We start from the raw sequence: 15,727 nt of genomic DNA, 5'->3' as shown, positions 1-15,727 counted from the left end.
GCTGGGATTTCAGCTCTCACACCGTTGGTTACTCCTGCACGGTACAGTAAGAAAACAGGTAACCAGATAAGAATGATATCCACTTTCCAGGGCTGACTCACTGGTAACTGATTTCTCTCAATGATTTCTCTTGAACTGACCCGCTGGTTTAGTGGGATGATAAAATCTAATCTTTCTATTACGGCAGGGGAGCAACTGAGTCTCTTCTACTATCTGGAGAGACGGTAGATTGGGGAGACTGTGGGCAGAATAGTCAGCTGAACATGACCCTGTTCTGTTCACCTTTCTTTTTGACTCGGCACGCTCCCAGGTCTCGGCCATGGCTCAGTGGTAATGCTCCTGCCTCAGAATCAGAAAATCGTGAGGGAGCGCTGCCTTCTTGGAGGTGATGTCTTTTAGATGAGATGGTAAACCGAGACCCCGTCTGTCCTCTCTGGTGGATCCCATGGCACTTTCGAAGAAGAGCTGGGGAGTTCTCCCGGTGTCCTGGCCAACATTTATCCCTCAACCGGCATCACTAATCTCATTGCTGTTTGTGGGACCTTGCTGTGCAGAAATTGGCCGGTGCATTTCCCTACACTACAACAGTGACAGCACTTCACAGGCACTGTGATGGGCTTTGGGACACCCTGAGGTCATGTAAAGCAAGCTCTTTCTTTTCCCCAGTCTACTACGTTTCAGCCCGCCGTAAGTGAATGAATTTGGGCAGTCCCAGCCCCTGGTGGGTATAACCGTCTCAAATACAGAAAAGCTGTCAGGCTCGAGCTACCCGTTCCTTTCCTTTGTGTTCTGATTAAGAGCTTTAAATAACTCTCCATTCTAATTTCACACGTCGTGCTTTATTTTATCTGAAAGGAGGAACTCGTCAGCAGCAAAAAAAAGTGCTTTCGAAGCCAAGCACACCCTCCAAGTGTGGAAAGACTCGTACTTTGATATCCGTTCTAAAATTGAAGCCTCAGGAAGAGATCAACGCTGGGAATTTGATAGAAAAAAGCTGTTTGAGAAAACTGATTACATGGTTGTCATCTGTCAACATATTTATGATATCCTACAGGTAAAACCATTACAAATAAAAGAAAAAGAAAAAAAAAACTCTTCCCAGTATTTTCCATTGTAGATTAACTTGTTTTGAAATTTTAAGAAATATCGATTTAAACATTTAAAAAATCTTTTTCTTAAGTAGGAAGCTGCAATAGTTACTAGTCGATGCTCTGTGATGTTGCACTCGGAGTCTGGGCCAAGTATAGTCGTCTTCAGGTGAAGTGGGGCTAGAGGGCAGGGGATAATGGGACCAGGGCGCACAGATATAATTCAGCCCCCATTTCAAAGTCATACATTTATTGTGATTTTTATATATTTCCATTATAAATCTCTGTGCCCTCATTTATAATGGGAACTGTTTATAAACATCCCCCACCCCCATTGGTGCTGTTGCTGCAGTGCCTTCACTGGTGGGAGGGTGTAATTACAACATGACACGTTTACATAGGAAGTTTCTGTTATAAATGTGGACATAGGAATTTATAATGAAAAGTTGACAGGACGCTGTTCACATACGTAAGATTTTTAATACAGTACTCAGCAATCTCCTATAACGTTGCTCATGTTTTATAAGGACAGGAGCATTATGGCGTGTAATGGGTAATGCATTATATTGAGGTGGAATTATGTGTAATGTAAGCCTGCTCCTTTTAAGGCTGCAAAGTCCAAAAGAATTAAATAGGCATAACCTGAGATCAGTTAGAGGCTGCTTGCTGTTGAAGTTTCTCTTTAGATTCACAAATATTCAACTCCTTCGCTTGGGTAGTAAGCTGCTTTTTTCCCCCAATAATCCTTTGTTCATTTAGGGTCCAAATTCTACACTTGCTCACCTGAGCTGCAGGGGGGATGATCTGGACCACCATTTCTCGAGAACTGTACTTCGCCCCATTCCGTATTAGCTAACAGCAGGTGTGCTTCTGGGGGCTGGGACTGATCCAGCTAGATTGGTGCATCAGGCACGAGGGGCTGAATAGCCTACTTATGTTCCTTTCCGATTGCACTTTTGTGAAGGAACTACATTCTCACTGAAAACTGATGCAAGTGCCCAAATTTGGATAACACTTGCCCAGTGCCCAGTAAGAGATTTGGTTCAAATAACAGTGAAGTTTGGGAGACCAAAGCTGTCCTTTAAGAATTACGAATAAGAATTCAGGATGATCTGAATTTTAATGCAAAAGATCCAGAATCCAACTACATTCAGAAACTCTTCCTGCCTAAACACAGTTGCTGCAATGGACCACAAGCTGTCCTACAATGCAACATTGCATTAAGCACAGCAAACAAAGGATGGAATCCATCACAAAGCCTGCAAATCCAAGTCTTCATTACAAAAGGATAAACAGACAATAGTGCCCATGTGCCTTGGAGATATTGGTGATGGGGAATTAAGAGTGGTAGAGTCATACTATTGCAAATAATGAAAGGATTTGTTTCTTATTGGGCTACAGGTACCATCTCCTTCTATCCTACCTCCATCTCCATCCCCTTCTTTAAAGCAGATTATTCTATGAACAGGAACACTGGTGACACCTCATACGTTGAGCTGCAATGGAGATAATGGACAAGAATTGTAAATAGTCTGATACTCAATAAGGGAAAGAACACAAGTTTATCTCTGTAACCTCATCTAGTACTACAATTCCCTCCCGAACGCTCTGATCCAGCTTCTTGTGCACCTCCCACCTCCACTTCATTCCAACATTGTTGGCCAGGCCTTCAGAATCCTAGGCCTCGCACACTAAAATTTGCCTCAAGTCGCCTCCGCCTCTTTACCTCCTTTAAGACTGTACTTAAAACCAACCTCTTTTGACCAAGTGTTTGATCAGCCCTCCTAATATCCTCTTCTTTGGCTCGGCGTCCATATTTTGATTACACTTCTGTGAAGTGCTTTGGGGCGTTTTTCTACATTAAATGGTGCTGTATAAATGCAAGTTGCTTGTCAGCCTCCTTTGCTTACTTTTCAGTGGTGCTTAAATGGTGATGTCGTCATCTGGTTAAAAACTAAAAACGCCTTGCACATCATTTTGCCTCATTTGTAAACTTGGGAAAGTCAATCCATGGTGTGCTGCTGCCATCCTGACTGATCCTTTTCATCTTTCTGAATTGACCTTGTTTCAACACTTTGTTGTTTCTAAATAATTCATAAGAGTGGATAAACATCTGCTGCAGTATGTAGTTACCATTAGTGATCAGTTTGGCAGATTTTCAGCAGAGCTTTCAGGATGAGCTAGTGCTTTAAAAGCTGAGAATGGATGAGAGGTGTTAATGGCTGAAAACAAGGACATAAGAAATAGGAGCAGGCGTAGGCCATTTGACCCGTTGAACCTGTTCCGCCATTCAGTAAGATCATTGCTGATCTTCCACCTTCCTGCACTATCCCCATATCCCTTGATTCCCTTAATATCCAAAAATCTATCGATCTCTGTCTTGAATATACTCAACAACTGAGCCTCCACAGCCCTCTGGGGTAGAGAATTCCAAAGATTCACCGCCCTCTGAGTGAAGAAATTTCTCCTCATCTCTGTCCTAAATGGCCGACCCCTTATTCTGAGACTGTGACCCCTGGTTCTAGACCCCCCAGCCAGGGGAAACATCCTCCCTGCATCTACCCTGTCGAGCCCTGTAAGAATTTTATATGTTTCAGTGAGATCACCTCTCATTCGTCTAAACTCTAGGGAATATAGGCCTAGTTTACTCAATCTCTCCTCATAGGACAATCCCCCCATCCCAGGAATCAGTCTGGTGAACCATCGTTGCACTCCCTCTGAGGCAAGTATATCCTTCCTTAGGTAAGGAGACCAAACTGCACAATACTCTAGGTGTGGTCTAACCAGGGCCCTCGATAATTACAGTAAGGCTTCTTTACTCTTAGCCTTTATTACAAAAGGATTGGAGTATAACATACCATTTGCTTGCCTAATTTTTTGCTGTACCTGCATGTTAACTTTCAGTGATTCGTGTGCAAGGACACCCAGGTCCTTCTGAATACAAACAGTTCCCAATCATTCTCCATTTAAAAAATACTCTGCTTTTCTATTTTTCCTACCAAAGTGGATAACTTCACATTTCTCCACATTCTATTCCATTTGCCATGTTCTTGCCCACTCACTTAGCCTGTCTATATCCCTTTGCAGGGTCTTTGCATCCTCCTCACAACTTACTTTCCCACCTAACTTTGTATCGTCAGCAAACTTGGGTACATTACACTCGGTCTGCTCATCTAAGTCATTGACATAGATTGTAAATAGCTGAGGCCCAAGCACTGATCCTTGTGGTACCCCACTAGTAACAGCCTGCCAACTCGAAAATAACCCATTTATTCCTACTCTCTCTTTTCTGTACATTAACCAAGCCTCAATCCATACTAATATATTACCCCATGAGCCCTAATTTTGTGGTTCCCCCTTATCTACCCTGCTAGTTACAACCTCAAAAAACTCTAATAGATTTGTCAAACACGATTTCCTTTTCATAAATTTGTGTTGACTCTGCCCAATTATATTATGATTTTCTAAATGCCCTGTTACCACGTCCCTAATAATAGATTTTAGTATTTTCCCTATACTGATGTCAAGCTAACTGGTCCATAGTTTTCTCTCTCCCTCCTTTCTTGAATAGCGGGGTTACAATTGCTATCGTCCAATCCCCAGGGATCATTTAGAATCTAGGGAATTTTGGAAGATCACAACCAATGCATCCACTATCTCTACAGCCACCTCTTTTAGAACCCTAGGACGTAGGCCACCAGGTCCAGGGGATTTAAGAACATAAGAGCAGGAGTAGGCCATATGGCCCCTCGAGCCTGCTCTGCCATTCATTAACATCATGGCTGATCATCGACCTCAACTCTACTTTCCCGCCCAATCTCCATATCTGGTAAGACCGCACCTGGAGTACTGCGTACAGTTTTGGTCTTTATATTTAAGGAAGGATTTACTTGCATTGGAGGCAGTGCAGAGAAGGTTCACTAGGTTGATTCCTGGGATGAAGGGGTTGACGTATGACGAAAGGTTGAGCAGGTTGGGCCTATACTCATTGGAGTTTAGAAGAATGAGAGGGGATCTTATTGAAACATAGAAGATTCTGAGGGGGATTGACAGGGTGGATGCTGAGAGGATGTTTTCCCCTCGTGGGGGTATCTAGAACTAGGGGCATAGTTTCAGAATAAGGGGTCGCCCATTTAAGACAGAGATGAGGAGGAATTTCTTCTCTGAGGGTCGTGAATCTTTGGAATTATCTACCCCAGTGGAGGCGGAGTCATTGAATATATTCAAGGCGGAGATAGACAGACATTTGAACTACAGGGGAGTCAAGGGGTATGGGGAGAGAGCGGGAAAGTGGTGTTGAGGTCAAGATTGGATCAGCCGTGATCTTATTGAATGGCGGAGCAGGCTCGAGGGGCCGATTGGCCGACTCCTGCTCCTGTTTCTTATGTTCTTATCCCTTGATTCCCCGAGAGTCCAAAAATCTATCGATCTCAGCCTTGAATATACTCAAAGACTCAGCATGCACAGCCCTCTGGGGCAGAGAATTCCAAAGATTCACAACCCTCTGAGTGAAGAAATTCCTCCTCATCTCAGTCTTAAATGGCCGACCCCTTATCCTGAGACTATGCCCCCTAGTTCTAGACTCTCCAGCCAGGGGAAACAACCTCTCAGCATCTACCCTGTCAATCCCTTTCAGAATCTTGTATGTTTCAATGAGAGCACCTCTCATTCTTCTAAACTCCAGAGAGTATAGGCCCATTCTATACAATCTCTCATAGGACAACTCTCATCCCAGGAATCAATCTAGTGAACCTTCGTTGCACCGCCTCCAAGGCAAGTATATCCTTCCTTAGATAAGGAGACCAAAACTGTGCCCAGTACTCCAGGTGTGGTCTCACCAGGGCCCTGTACAATTGTAGCAAGACTTCCTTACTCTTATACTCCAACCCCCTTGCAATAAAGGCCAACATGCCATTTGCCTTCCTTATTGCTTGCTGTACCTGCATGCTAGCTTTCTGTGTTTTTGCATGAGGACACCCAAATCTCTCTGAACACCAACATTTGAAAGTTTTTCACCATTTAAAAAATATTCTGTTTTTCTATTCTTCCTACCAAAGTGAATAACCTCACATTTCCCCACATTATACTCCATCTGCCACCTTACTGCCCCCTCACTCAGTCTATCTATATCCCTTTGCAGACTCTGTGTTCTCCTCACAGCTTACTTGTTGGCTTTTAGTCCTATTAGTTTCTCAAGTACTTTTTCCCTACTGATATTAATTTCTTTAAGTTCCTCACTCTCATAAGCCCCTTGGTTCCCCACTATTTTTGGTATGCTTTTTGTGTCTTCAATTGTGAAGACAGATACAAAATATTTGTTTAAAGTCTCTGCCATTTCCTTATTCCTCATTATAATTTCTCCTGTCTCGGCCTCTGGACCAACGCTTACTTTTGCTACTTTTTTTTATTCGTTTCTGGGATGTGGGCGTCGCTGGCAAGGCCAGCATTTATTGCCCATCCCTAGTTGCCCTTGAGAAGGTGGTGGTGAGCCGCCGCCTTCAACCGCTGCAGTCTGTGTGGTGAAGGTACTCCCACAATGCTGTTAGGGAGGGTGTTCCAGGATTTTGACCCAGCGGCGATGAAGGATCGGCGATATATTTCCAAGTCAGGATAGTGTGTGACTTGGAGGGGAATTTGGAGGTGATGGTGTTCCCATGCGCCTGCTGCCCTTGTCCTTTTAGGTGGTAGAGGTAGCGGGTTTGGGAGGTGCTGCCGAAGAAGCCTTGGCGAGTTGCTGCAGTGCATCTTGTAGATGGTACACACTGCAGCCACGGTACGCCAGTGGTGGAGGGAGGGAATGTTTAAGGTGCTGGATGGGGTGCCAATCAAGCGGGCTGCTTTGTCCTGGATGGTGTCGAGCTTCTTGAGTGTTGTTGGAGCTGCACTCATCCAGGCAAGTGGAGAGTATTCCATCACACTCCTTACTTGTGCCTTGTAGATGGTGGAAAGGCTTTGGGGAGTCAGGAGGTGAGACACTCGCCGCAGAATACCCAGCCTCTGACTTGCTCTTGTAGCCACAGTATTTACGTTGCTGGTCCAGTTAAGTTTCCGGCCAATGGTGACCCCCCAGGATGTTGATGGTGGGGGATTCGGCGATGGTTATACTAAGGGGCGGTCAGACTCTTGCTTGTTGGAGATAATCATTGCCTGGCACTTGTGTGGCGCTAATGTTGCTTGCCAGTTGTCAGCCCAAGCCTGAATGTCGTCCAGGTCTTGCTGCTTGCGGGCATTGACTGCTTCATTATCTGAAGAGTTGTGAATGGAACTGAACACTGTGCAGTCATCAGTGAACATCCCCACATCTAACCTTATGATGGAGTTATGGTCATTGATGAAGCAGCTGAAGATAGTTGGGCCTAGGATACTGCCCTGAGGAACTCCTGCAGTGATGTCCTGGGGCTGAGATGATTGACCTTCAACAACCACAAACATCTTCCTCGGTATAACCCCAACCAGTGGTGTGTTTTCCCCCCCGATTCCCATTGACTTCAATTTTACTAGGGCTCCTTCATGCCACACACGGACAAATGCTACCTTGATGTCAAGGGCAGTCACTCTCACCTCACCTCTGGAATTCAGCTCTTTTGTCCATGTTTGGACCAAGGCTGTAATGAGGTCTGGAGCTGAGTGGTCCGGGAAGAACCCTGTAAGGGGTTTTCTCCAATACTGGTCCCCCGTTACAGTTCTTGGACGTCAGGATTTAGAAGAACAAAATAAATACACACGGCACAGGGTTTTGGCTCAACCTTTGATTTTGTTTGTTTATTGAACATACACGCACAATTACTTCCCCGCAGGCTGACAACCCCAAAATACAAACCCCTACGTAAGGGTCATTTGCATTGACACAATATGACACAGTTAAACCTGTCCGCGATTTGACTGTTGCATATAAAGTTACCCAGACTCAATCATAAAACCCTTGTTGTGATCTGACTGAAACTCACATACTTACTCAGACTTGATCACAAAAGTCCCCTCTATGATTTGACTGAAACATACAATCGCCACTCCCGATCGGCTGTCTCTTGGAGTTGATTGTAGGCCCGAATCTTTCTGCTTGCTGTTCTACCGTTGGCTTCCCACACCACTGTCTTCGAAGTGATCGTTTACTTAAACCAAAACCAACTTGCAATCTTGAAACACATTACCTGGCCTCCTCCTGAGCATACGATGGCCGTTTCAAAATGTGTGAATTGTCCCTTGTATTGTCCATTGATTAGAGATACCTTTCTGACAATGCAACCTTCCAAGGTGACTGCATATGCAAAGTTGTTGGTTTCTGTTAACATTCATATTCAAATGGGTCATCGTCTTCTTAGGCAGTCCCTTGGAACCGAGGATGACTTGCTTCCACATTAAAAATGAGTTCTCAGGTGACTGATGAATCCAATGCGGGACCTACAGTCTCTGTCACAGGTGGGGCAGACGGTGGTTGAAGGGGCGGGTGGGTGGGGTGCTTAGGTTGATGTGCACTCCTTGCGCTGCCTGCGCTTGGCTCCCGCTTGCTCCCGGCGAAGAGACTCGAGGTGTTCGCCGCCTTCCCGGATGCTTCTCCTCCACTTTGTGTGGTCTTGGGCCAGGGATTCCCAGGTGTCGGTGGGGATGTTACACTTTTTCAAGGAGGCTTTGAGGGTGTCCTTGAAGTGTTTCCTCTGCCCACCTGGGGCTCTCTTGCCGTGCCGGAGCTCCGAGTAGAGCGCTTGTTTTGGGAGTCTCGTATCGGGCATGCGGACAATGTGACCCGTCCATCGGAGCTGATTGAGCATGGTCAAAGCTTCGATGCTGGGGATGTTGGCCTGAGCAAGAACACTGATGTTGGTGCACCTATCCTGCCAATGGATTTGCAGGATCTTGTGGAGGCAGCGTTGGTGGTACCTCTCCAGTGCTTTGAGGTGCCTGCTGTACATGGTCCATGTCTCTGAGGCATACAGCAGGGCGGGTATCACTGCTGCTCTGTAGACCATGAGCTTAGTGCCGGGTTTGAGGTCCTGGTCTTCAAACACTCTCTTCCTCAGGCGACCGAAGGCTGCACTGGCACACTGAAGGTGGTATTGGACTTCGTTGTCGATGCCTGCCCTTGTTGACGGTAGGCTTCCGAGGTATGGAAAGTGGTCCATGTTGTCCAAGGCCTTGTCGTGGATTTTGATAATTGGGGGGCAGTACTGTGTGGTGGGGGCAGGTTGGTAGAGGACCTTTGTCATATGGATGTTTAGTGGGTCTAGGCCTGCACTGATGCTAGTTATTCGGGGGCCATGGTCTTCTTTAATAATGTAACCCCTTAAGGTAAATGAATATGCGAATGTTGTTGTTCAGAAGCATTCGTATTTTAGATTGTCTGTGACCCAGTCGTAGTTTCGGCTACTTTATGGCCGAGCCCTTTTTGCGGGCTCTGCAGTTCTGCGTTTTTTATATTTCATCATCCAATTTTTACCGTTGCGGGGGGGGGGCGGCGGCGTGGAGGAACGGATCCTACATCTCCCCCCCCCTTTAATATCTCTTACATTAGAGATATTACTCCCATCCATTATTCAGCCTTGGAGAGTGCATTGTCAGTCCCAGCCAAATCTCACATTTTTTTACACATTCTATACATTTGATTCTATAATCTCAAATCCCCTTTGTTGTAGGAAAAATGATTCCTTGTAGGAAAAATGATTCCTCGGAAACTAGACTTTGAGTAAGAGAGACAACTTTATTAAATGACAGAGCTCTGGGAGAAGAGTCTGCAACCACGCGGTCTGCGAGAGCACCTTCTCCCCGATTGTAGTACGTGCCGAACTTACATACAATTCCAAGAAGTTGGTTTTAGATCATTTACATTCATCCAATCAATTCGTTTATTAGCGCATATCGTTATTTTCCTCCAGTCAGGAGTTTACACACTTGTGTTGCCAATTCTGCCTCTTCAGGTCTTCGTTCGGTCTTGTTCCCCGGCGGAATGTGATTAGTTCGATAATAGGATACAAGTGATTAGTTCGATGATAGGATACCAGTGAACCTTGTTAGTCCTCAGTGATCCAATTAGTCCCAGTCAGGACACGAGATGAACTTTGTTCCAGCCATGCGTAAGCGTGGCATGTCTCACTGTGCAGTGATTCAATTAGTCCCAGTCAGCGAATTTGTTGTTTGTGTCTTTTCCAGCAAAATCTTGTCCAGCAATCTTGTCCAGCAAAATTTTATTCTAACACCCTTTATACAATCTTTCCTGTTTTTCCCTTTTTACCCTTTGTTTCGTTTTACACGATAACCTGAACAGATACAACACCATAATTAATTGCACAATTATCAATACATGTGAGGCAGTTTGGATCCAGGGAGGAATTTCAATATTAAACCCAATGTCCCACCAAGGTGGGGTGGTCATTTCCCTGATCTCCTCTCGCATTTCTCTCTTTTCCTGCTGGAGAGTGTCTTCTCGTAATTCTTGTCCCTCTATCTCATTCCCCTCCCCCAGTATCCTCTTTAGCTGATCCCGGAAGGCATTGACCTGCGATTGCAGCTGGGCATCATCTCTACTATTGACCAGTGACGTCCCCATATTAAACACCGTGGCCGCGTCATTGACCAATCCCCTCTTCCGTCTCCCCAAACCGGTGTGACTGTTGTCAGCTCATTTATACAAATCCTTCCGACTTTCTTCCCCATAGTTCAACTCGGAGAATTGCCGGAACATTTCTTTTAATAGTTTCTCGTACAATTTTTCCGTTTCAGCTGGGCACCACCGGGGTAGCCGTACCTTTGTCAAATTAAGGATGACAGATGCTATCTCGTAATGCACATCATGGTACAACACCTTCCCTGTTGGAATCAGTACTAACCCATTCCTAGGTCCGGGTGTCATTATGGGACACTTAACCTCTTTATCCCGTGTCTTTGGGGTTGATGGTAGGGGCTTCTTATTGTGTGCTAGTCGTTCGGTAGCATTGACTGCGTTTGGAGGATCTGGGACCACACACGAATCAAAACTCTGAGTCCAGCCTATTCCAGACCCGGAATCTTGCCATTGCCGTTTAAAAGCGATGGACACCCCCTTCTGGCATTTACGTTCCGATCCTCCCACACACACACAAACCCCTTGTTCCTTCTTCCACCACTTGTCCCAACATAATTTCACACCCCGCTTTGTCCCCACAATCGATCTGTACGAGTCTTTCCCAATCCGTGGATTCATTACCCTTTGCTTTATCTGTTTTTCGTAGCCACCACCACCATCCCACGGAGATACTTCCCCGGCATTCTAGGCACACTTGCCTTCCCTCATTCACCTTTTTGGTGGTGATATTTAATTTGGGGCAGGGCACTGATGCTTCACCGAATTTGTAACCAGTGTAATTGGAATATTTCGTGGAATTTGACCCCAACCAACCCGGCCATACTCCCTCATGGAAGTATGTAGCTATCCCGTCAGTGCCCCGTGCTCTACCTCCTTGTGTTACGGTGGGCCCGGCTCCTTCCATACACCCGATAGTAAATGACAGCTCGATGTCGCCTCGCTCCATCTGTCCTGATCTGATCAGGATTACTTGCGTGCTTGGCTCCGCCATCATTGAGGATGGGGATATTCATGGAGCCGCCTCCTCCCATACTTGTAGAAGCCCTTACATCTGTTTTTATATTTATTGCTTGTTTACTCTCCTGTTCTATTTTCTCCCTTTTTATCAATTTGTTGGTAATCTTTTGCTGTTTTCTAAAGCTCTCCCAATCCTGAGGCTTACTACTCTTGGCAACATTATAAGCCTCTTCCTTTAATCTTAATACTATCTTTAACTTCTCTTGTTAGCCACGGTTGGGCCCTTTTTCCCGTGGGGTTTTTATTCCTTTAGGGAATGTAGATTTGTTAGAAATTATGAATTCTTTAAATATTTGTCATTGCTTTTCTACCGTCATATCTTTTAATCTAGTTTCCCAACCTACCTTAGCCAACTAGCCTCTCATATACCTATATAGTTTGCTTTGTTCAGATTTAAGACACTAGCTTTGGACTAACTAAATCACTCTCAAACATAAAATTCTATCTTATTATGGTGACGGCTCCTTTACTACAAGGTTATTAACAGCTAAGCAGCTTTACAGGGAGTGGAAGAAGCAGACTCGGGTCAAATGGGAGCCTTGGCAGTCGGGAGAGACCCAGTGAGAGGCCAATGAATCGCCGCAGTACTGCCATAAAACAGCAGGGGGCAAGGAACCCCCGGAAGGCAACTGTAAAAAGATTTAATTTACATATTAAATAATGAACACCACAAAATTTATGTTTACATAAGCATAAGGAATAAGAGCAGGAGTAGGCCACATGGCCCCTCAATTCTGCTCCGCGATTCAATAAGATCATGGCTGATCTTCGACCTCAACTCCACTTTCCCGCCCGATCCCCATATTCCTCGATTCCCCTAGAGTCCAAAAATTCATATTCCATATTACATCGAGAATTATAATGGGAAGAAGTTGGTACAAAAAGTGTGACAAAAATGTAGCAAGAAGTCAAGTGGTGCAGTTACCAAGTGCGTACAGATACAAGAAGAAAAACAGGTTTGCTCTAAAGAAGCTTAAGATTTTACGCACAAGCTTTGTATGTTTATAAAACTCAGCAGCCCATGTTGGTGCTGCACCATGCTGTGCCACACTGTGGGTTCACTCCAGGATTCCCAATGCTGCTTCCTGTTCATTCCGAATGTTTAATAGTCTCTCTTATGGTGCAAATTCAGAACCCCATCAATAAGTGGATGTTTTGATTGATCTTCATGAAGAAATGTCTTTTTCTGCTTAATCATTGTAAACATCAGAGCAACACAAATTAAACAAAAAAAACTATTATGGTATTGTAAAATCACCAGATTCGAGAAGAATTTTACAACATCTTTGGACCAGAGCTGAAGGCCGTAACTGGAGACCCTAAGCGGATTGATGATGTAGTAAAAAGGGTTAATGATCTGGTCGTACCTATTGTGGAATTATCCTTCGATATGTTTAGCACTCGGCACGCACACATGTGGAATGTTGTTATGGAAGATTTCTATACCCAGGTTGAGGTAAGTTAACATCGAAAATACCTTTAATGTTTGAATTTCCTCATTTATTTCTAACAGGACTAGACAGACTAGATGCAGGAAGGATGTTCCCAATGGTCAGGGAGTCCAGAACCAGGGGTCACAGTCTAAGGATAAGGGGTAAGCCATTTAGGACTGAGATGAGGAGGAATTTCTTCACCCAGAGAGTGGTGAACCCGTGGAATTCTCTACCACAGAAGGCAGTACAGGCCAATTCATTAAATATATTCAAGAAGGAGTTAGATATATTTCTTAAGGCTAAGGGGATCAAGGGATATGGGGAGAAGGCAGGGACAGGGTACTGAGTTTGGATGATCAGCCATGATCTCATTGAATGGCGGAGCAGGCTCGAGGGGCCGAATGGCCTACTCCTGCTCCTATCTTCTATGTATCTATGTATTTACTATAAAATCTGTTTCATATTACAGCATTACTATTTTCAAATTCTCAGGGGAAAAAAAGAGGAAAAATAATGTGCAGGAAATGGAGCATATCCCTGTTCTTCTTGTGCCTCCTGTTATCCAGTATTCCCAGGCCATTTGATGCTATATTCTGAGGTGAAGGGTCTGCATTCGTAATGTTTCTCGTTCAAACCATCCCAATGGCCGGTCTGGGTAGTGGCAAATAATAGCCAGCATTGTGCTGGGGCCTCACTGGGTTCTGCTGAAAACTCTGTTGAGGCGACCCAAACTCCTTTAACCTTTACAGGTGTCAAAAAGAGAAGACATAGATTCTATTCTTCTAGCTGGATTGATGCCATGTTCAGAGGCGGAGTCCATGTACATTTTATTCTCCCCTCCCCTCCGGTCCAGAAGGCACTCCTGTTTGGGGTACGATTCCGCAGGTGCCGGCACCCCTCTGGTATCTTGGCCAAGTCGCCATTGTTCGTGTGTGAGCCGAAACACTCCGGGCCGACGGGCTGTATTTCCTTTGAAGGTCTAACAGCTGAGCCCGATCCTGTCCTCATCTGACAGACACACATGCACTGTCCAGTACGGTCGCTGCATAGCAATCAGAAGCGAGCATCCTGAAAGGATTTCCCTCCTTAGCCTTGGGACGCCGAGGCCAGTTCTATTGGCACTGTCACTCCAGCTGAGATAATATAAGAACATAAGAAATAGGAGTCAGCCATTCGGCCCTTCAAGCCTGCTCTGCCATTCAATGAGATCATGGCTGATCTGCCTCAATTCCATTCACTGGCTTTATCGTCATATCTCTTGATGCCCTTACTAGTCAGAAATCTATCTGATTCTGTTTTGAATACACCCAATGACTGAGCCTCCACAGCCCTCTGGGGTAGAGAATTCCAGAGATTCACCACCATCTGTGTGAAGAAATTTCTTCTCATCTCAGTCCTGAATGGCCTACCCTTTATCTTGAGGCTGTGGCCCCTGGTTCTAGACTCCCCAGCCAAGGGAAACATTCTCCCAGCATCACCAGAGATTAATGAACTCAACAGGGATTGAACCTGGAACCTGGAACATCCCTAGTCTGTATGGCTCAGTACGATCTCAGACGATGCATTTACCTGCTGAACCATCGGAATCCCATCGTGGAAATTTTATGTCAATTTGATATGCAATATACAATTGCTGGATGGTTATTAGGAGTGCAAAACCTGATCCGATTTCTTCCCTCCCTTATCCCCAGGGCACTGAAACCAATGATAGGACCCCAGCTGACTCAGCACAGGCTGGAGATTGAACCTGAACCTTCTGGTCTATATGGTGCAATACCATGCATGCTACATTTACTGACTGGACTATCCAGAGTCACCGTTGCAACCTCCCTTGATACCCAGTCCATCTACTTGTCAAATACATTTTCTTTTCATTTAGTTGCAATTACTTTAACACTATAAATAAAGTTGCTTCCTTGTTTTTTTGCAGTTCATTGAAGGGGAAGCAAAGAACTTTATTGATGAGTCATTCAAGAGCCTCCGCTCTGCAGAAGCAGCTTTTGACATGCTTTTGAGGTTTAAACATATCCGCTCACGTGAAGCTGTCAACAGACAAATGATGAGAAAGTTCAATGATATTCTGACACAGTATTGCAAAGAGGTACACAGAATTCATTATGGTTTTGGGTACTGACCACCTTCTTCCACCTCTGTAACATCGCCCAATTCTGCCCCTGCCTCAGCTCATCTGTATTATATTGTGGTTGAAACCCTCATCCAGGCCTTTGTTACCTCAAGACTGGACTATTCCAACGCTCTCCTGGCCGGCCTCCCATCTTCCCCCCTCCATAAACTTCAGCTCATCCAAAACTCTGCTGCCCCATGTCCTAACTCGCACCAAGCCCCGTTCACCCATCACCCCCTGTGCTCACTGCCCCGTGTCCTAACTCACACCCAGTCCCGTTCACCCATCACCCCTGTGCTCACTGCCCCTGTCCTAACTCGCACCAAACCCCGTTCACCCATCACCCCCTGTGCTCACTGCCCCGTGTCCTAACTCGCACCAAGCCCCGTTCACCCATCACCCCCTGTGCTCACTGCCCCGTGTCCTAACTCACACCCAGTCCCGTTCACCCATCACCCCCTGTGCTCACTGCTCCGTGTCCTAACTCACACCCAGTCCCGTTCACCCA

General features: G+C 45.4%; 1 protein-coding gene across 1 annotated transcript in view; it reads left to right on the top strand.

The window, feature by feature from the left end:
• Positions 1 to 15,727, top strand: part of dnah10 (dynein axonemal heavy chain 10) — a 304,418-nt gene that overhangs the window by 52,807 nt on the left and 235,884 nt on the right. The window contains exons 10-12 of the mRNA XM_086011825.1: positions 856 to 1,054; positions 12,923 to 13,117; positions 15,025 to 15,195. Of these exons, the coding sequence (XP_085867951.1) occupies positions 856 to 1,054; positions 12,923 to 13,117; positions 15,025 to 15,195 (565 nt within the window). The remainder of the gene's footprint in view (positions 1 to 855; positions 1,055 to 12,922; positions 13,118 to 15,024; positions 15,196 to 15,727) is intronic.

The sequence above is a fragment of the Somniosus microcephalus genome, chromosome 19 (assembly GCF_052327205.1).
Source record: "Somniosus microcephalus isolate GS21.2 chromosome 19, FLI_Smic_1.0, whole genome shotgun sequence".
Lineage (NCBI taxonomy): Eukaryota > Metazoa > Chordata > Chondrichthyes > Squaliformes > Somniosidae > Somniosus > Somniosus microcephalus.
The sequence above is the reverse complement of the archived record's forward strand: the minus strand, read 5'-3'. Positions and strand labels throughout refer to the sequence as shown.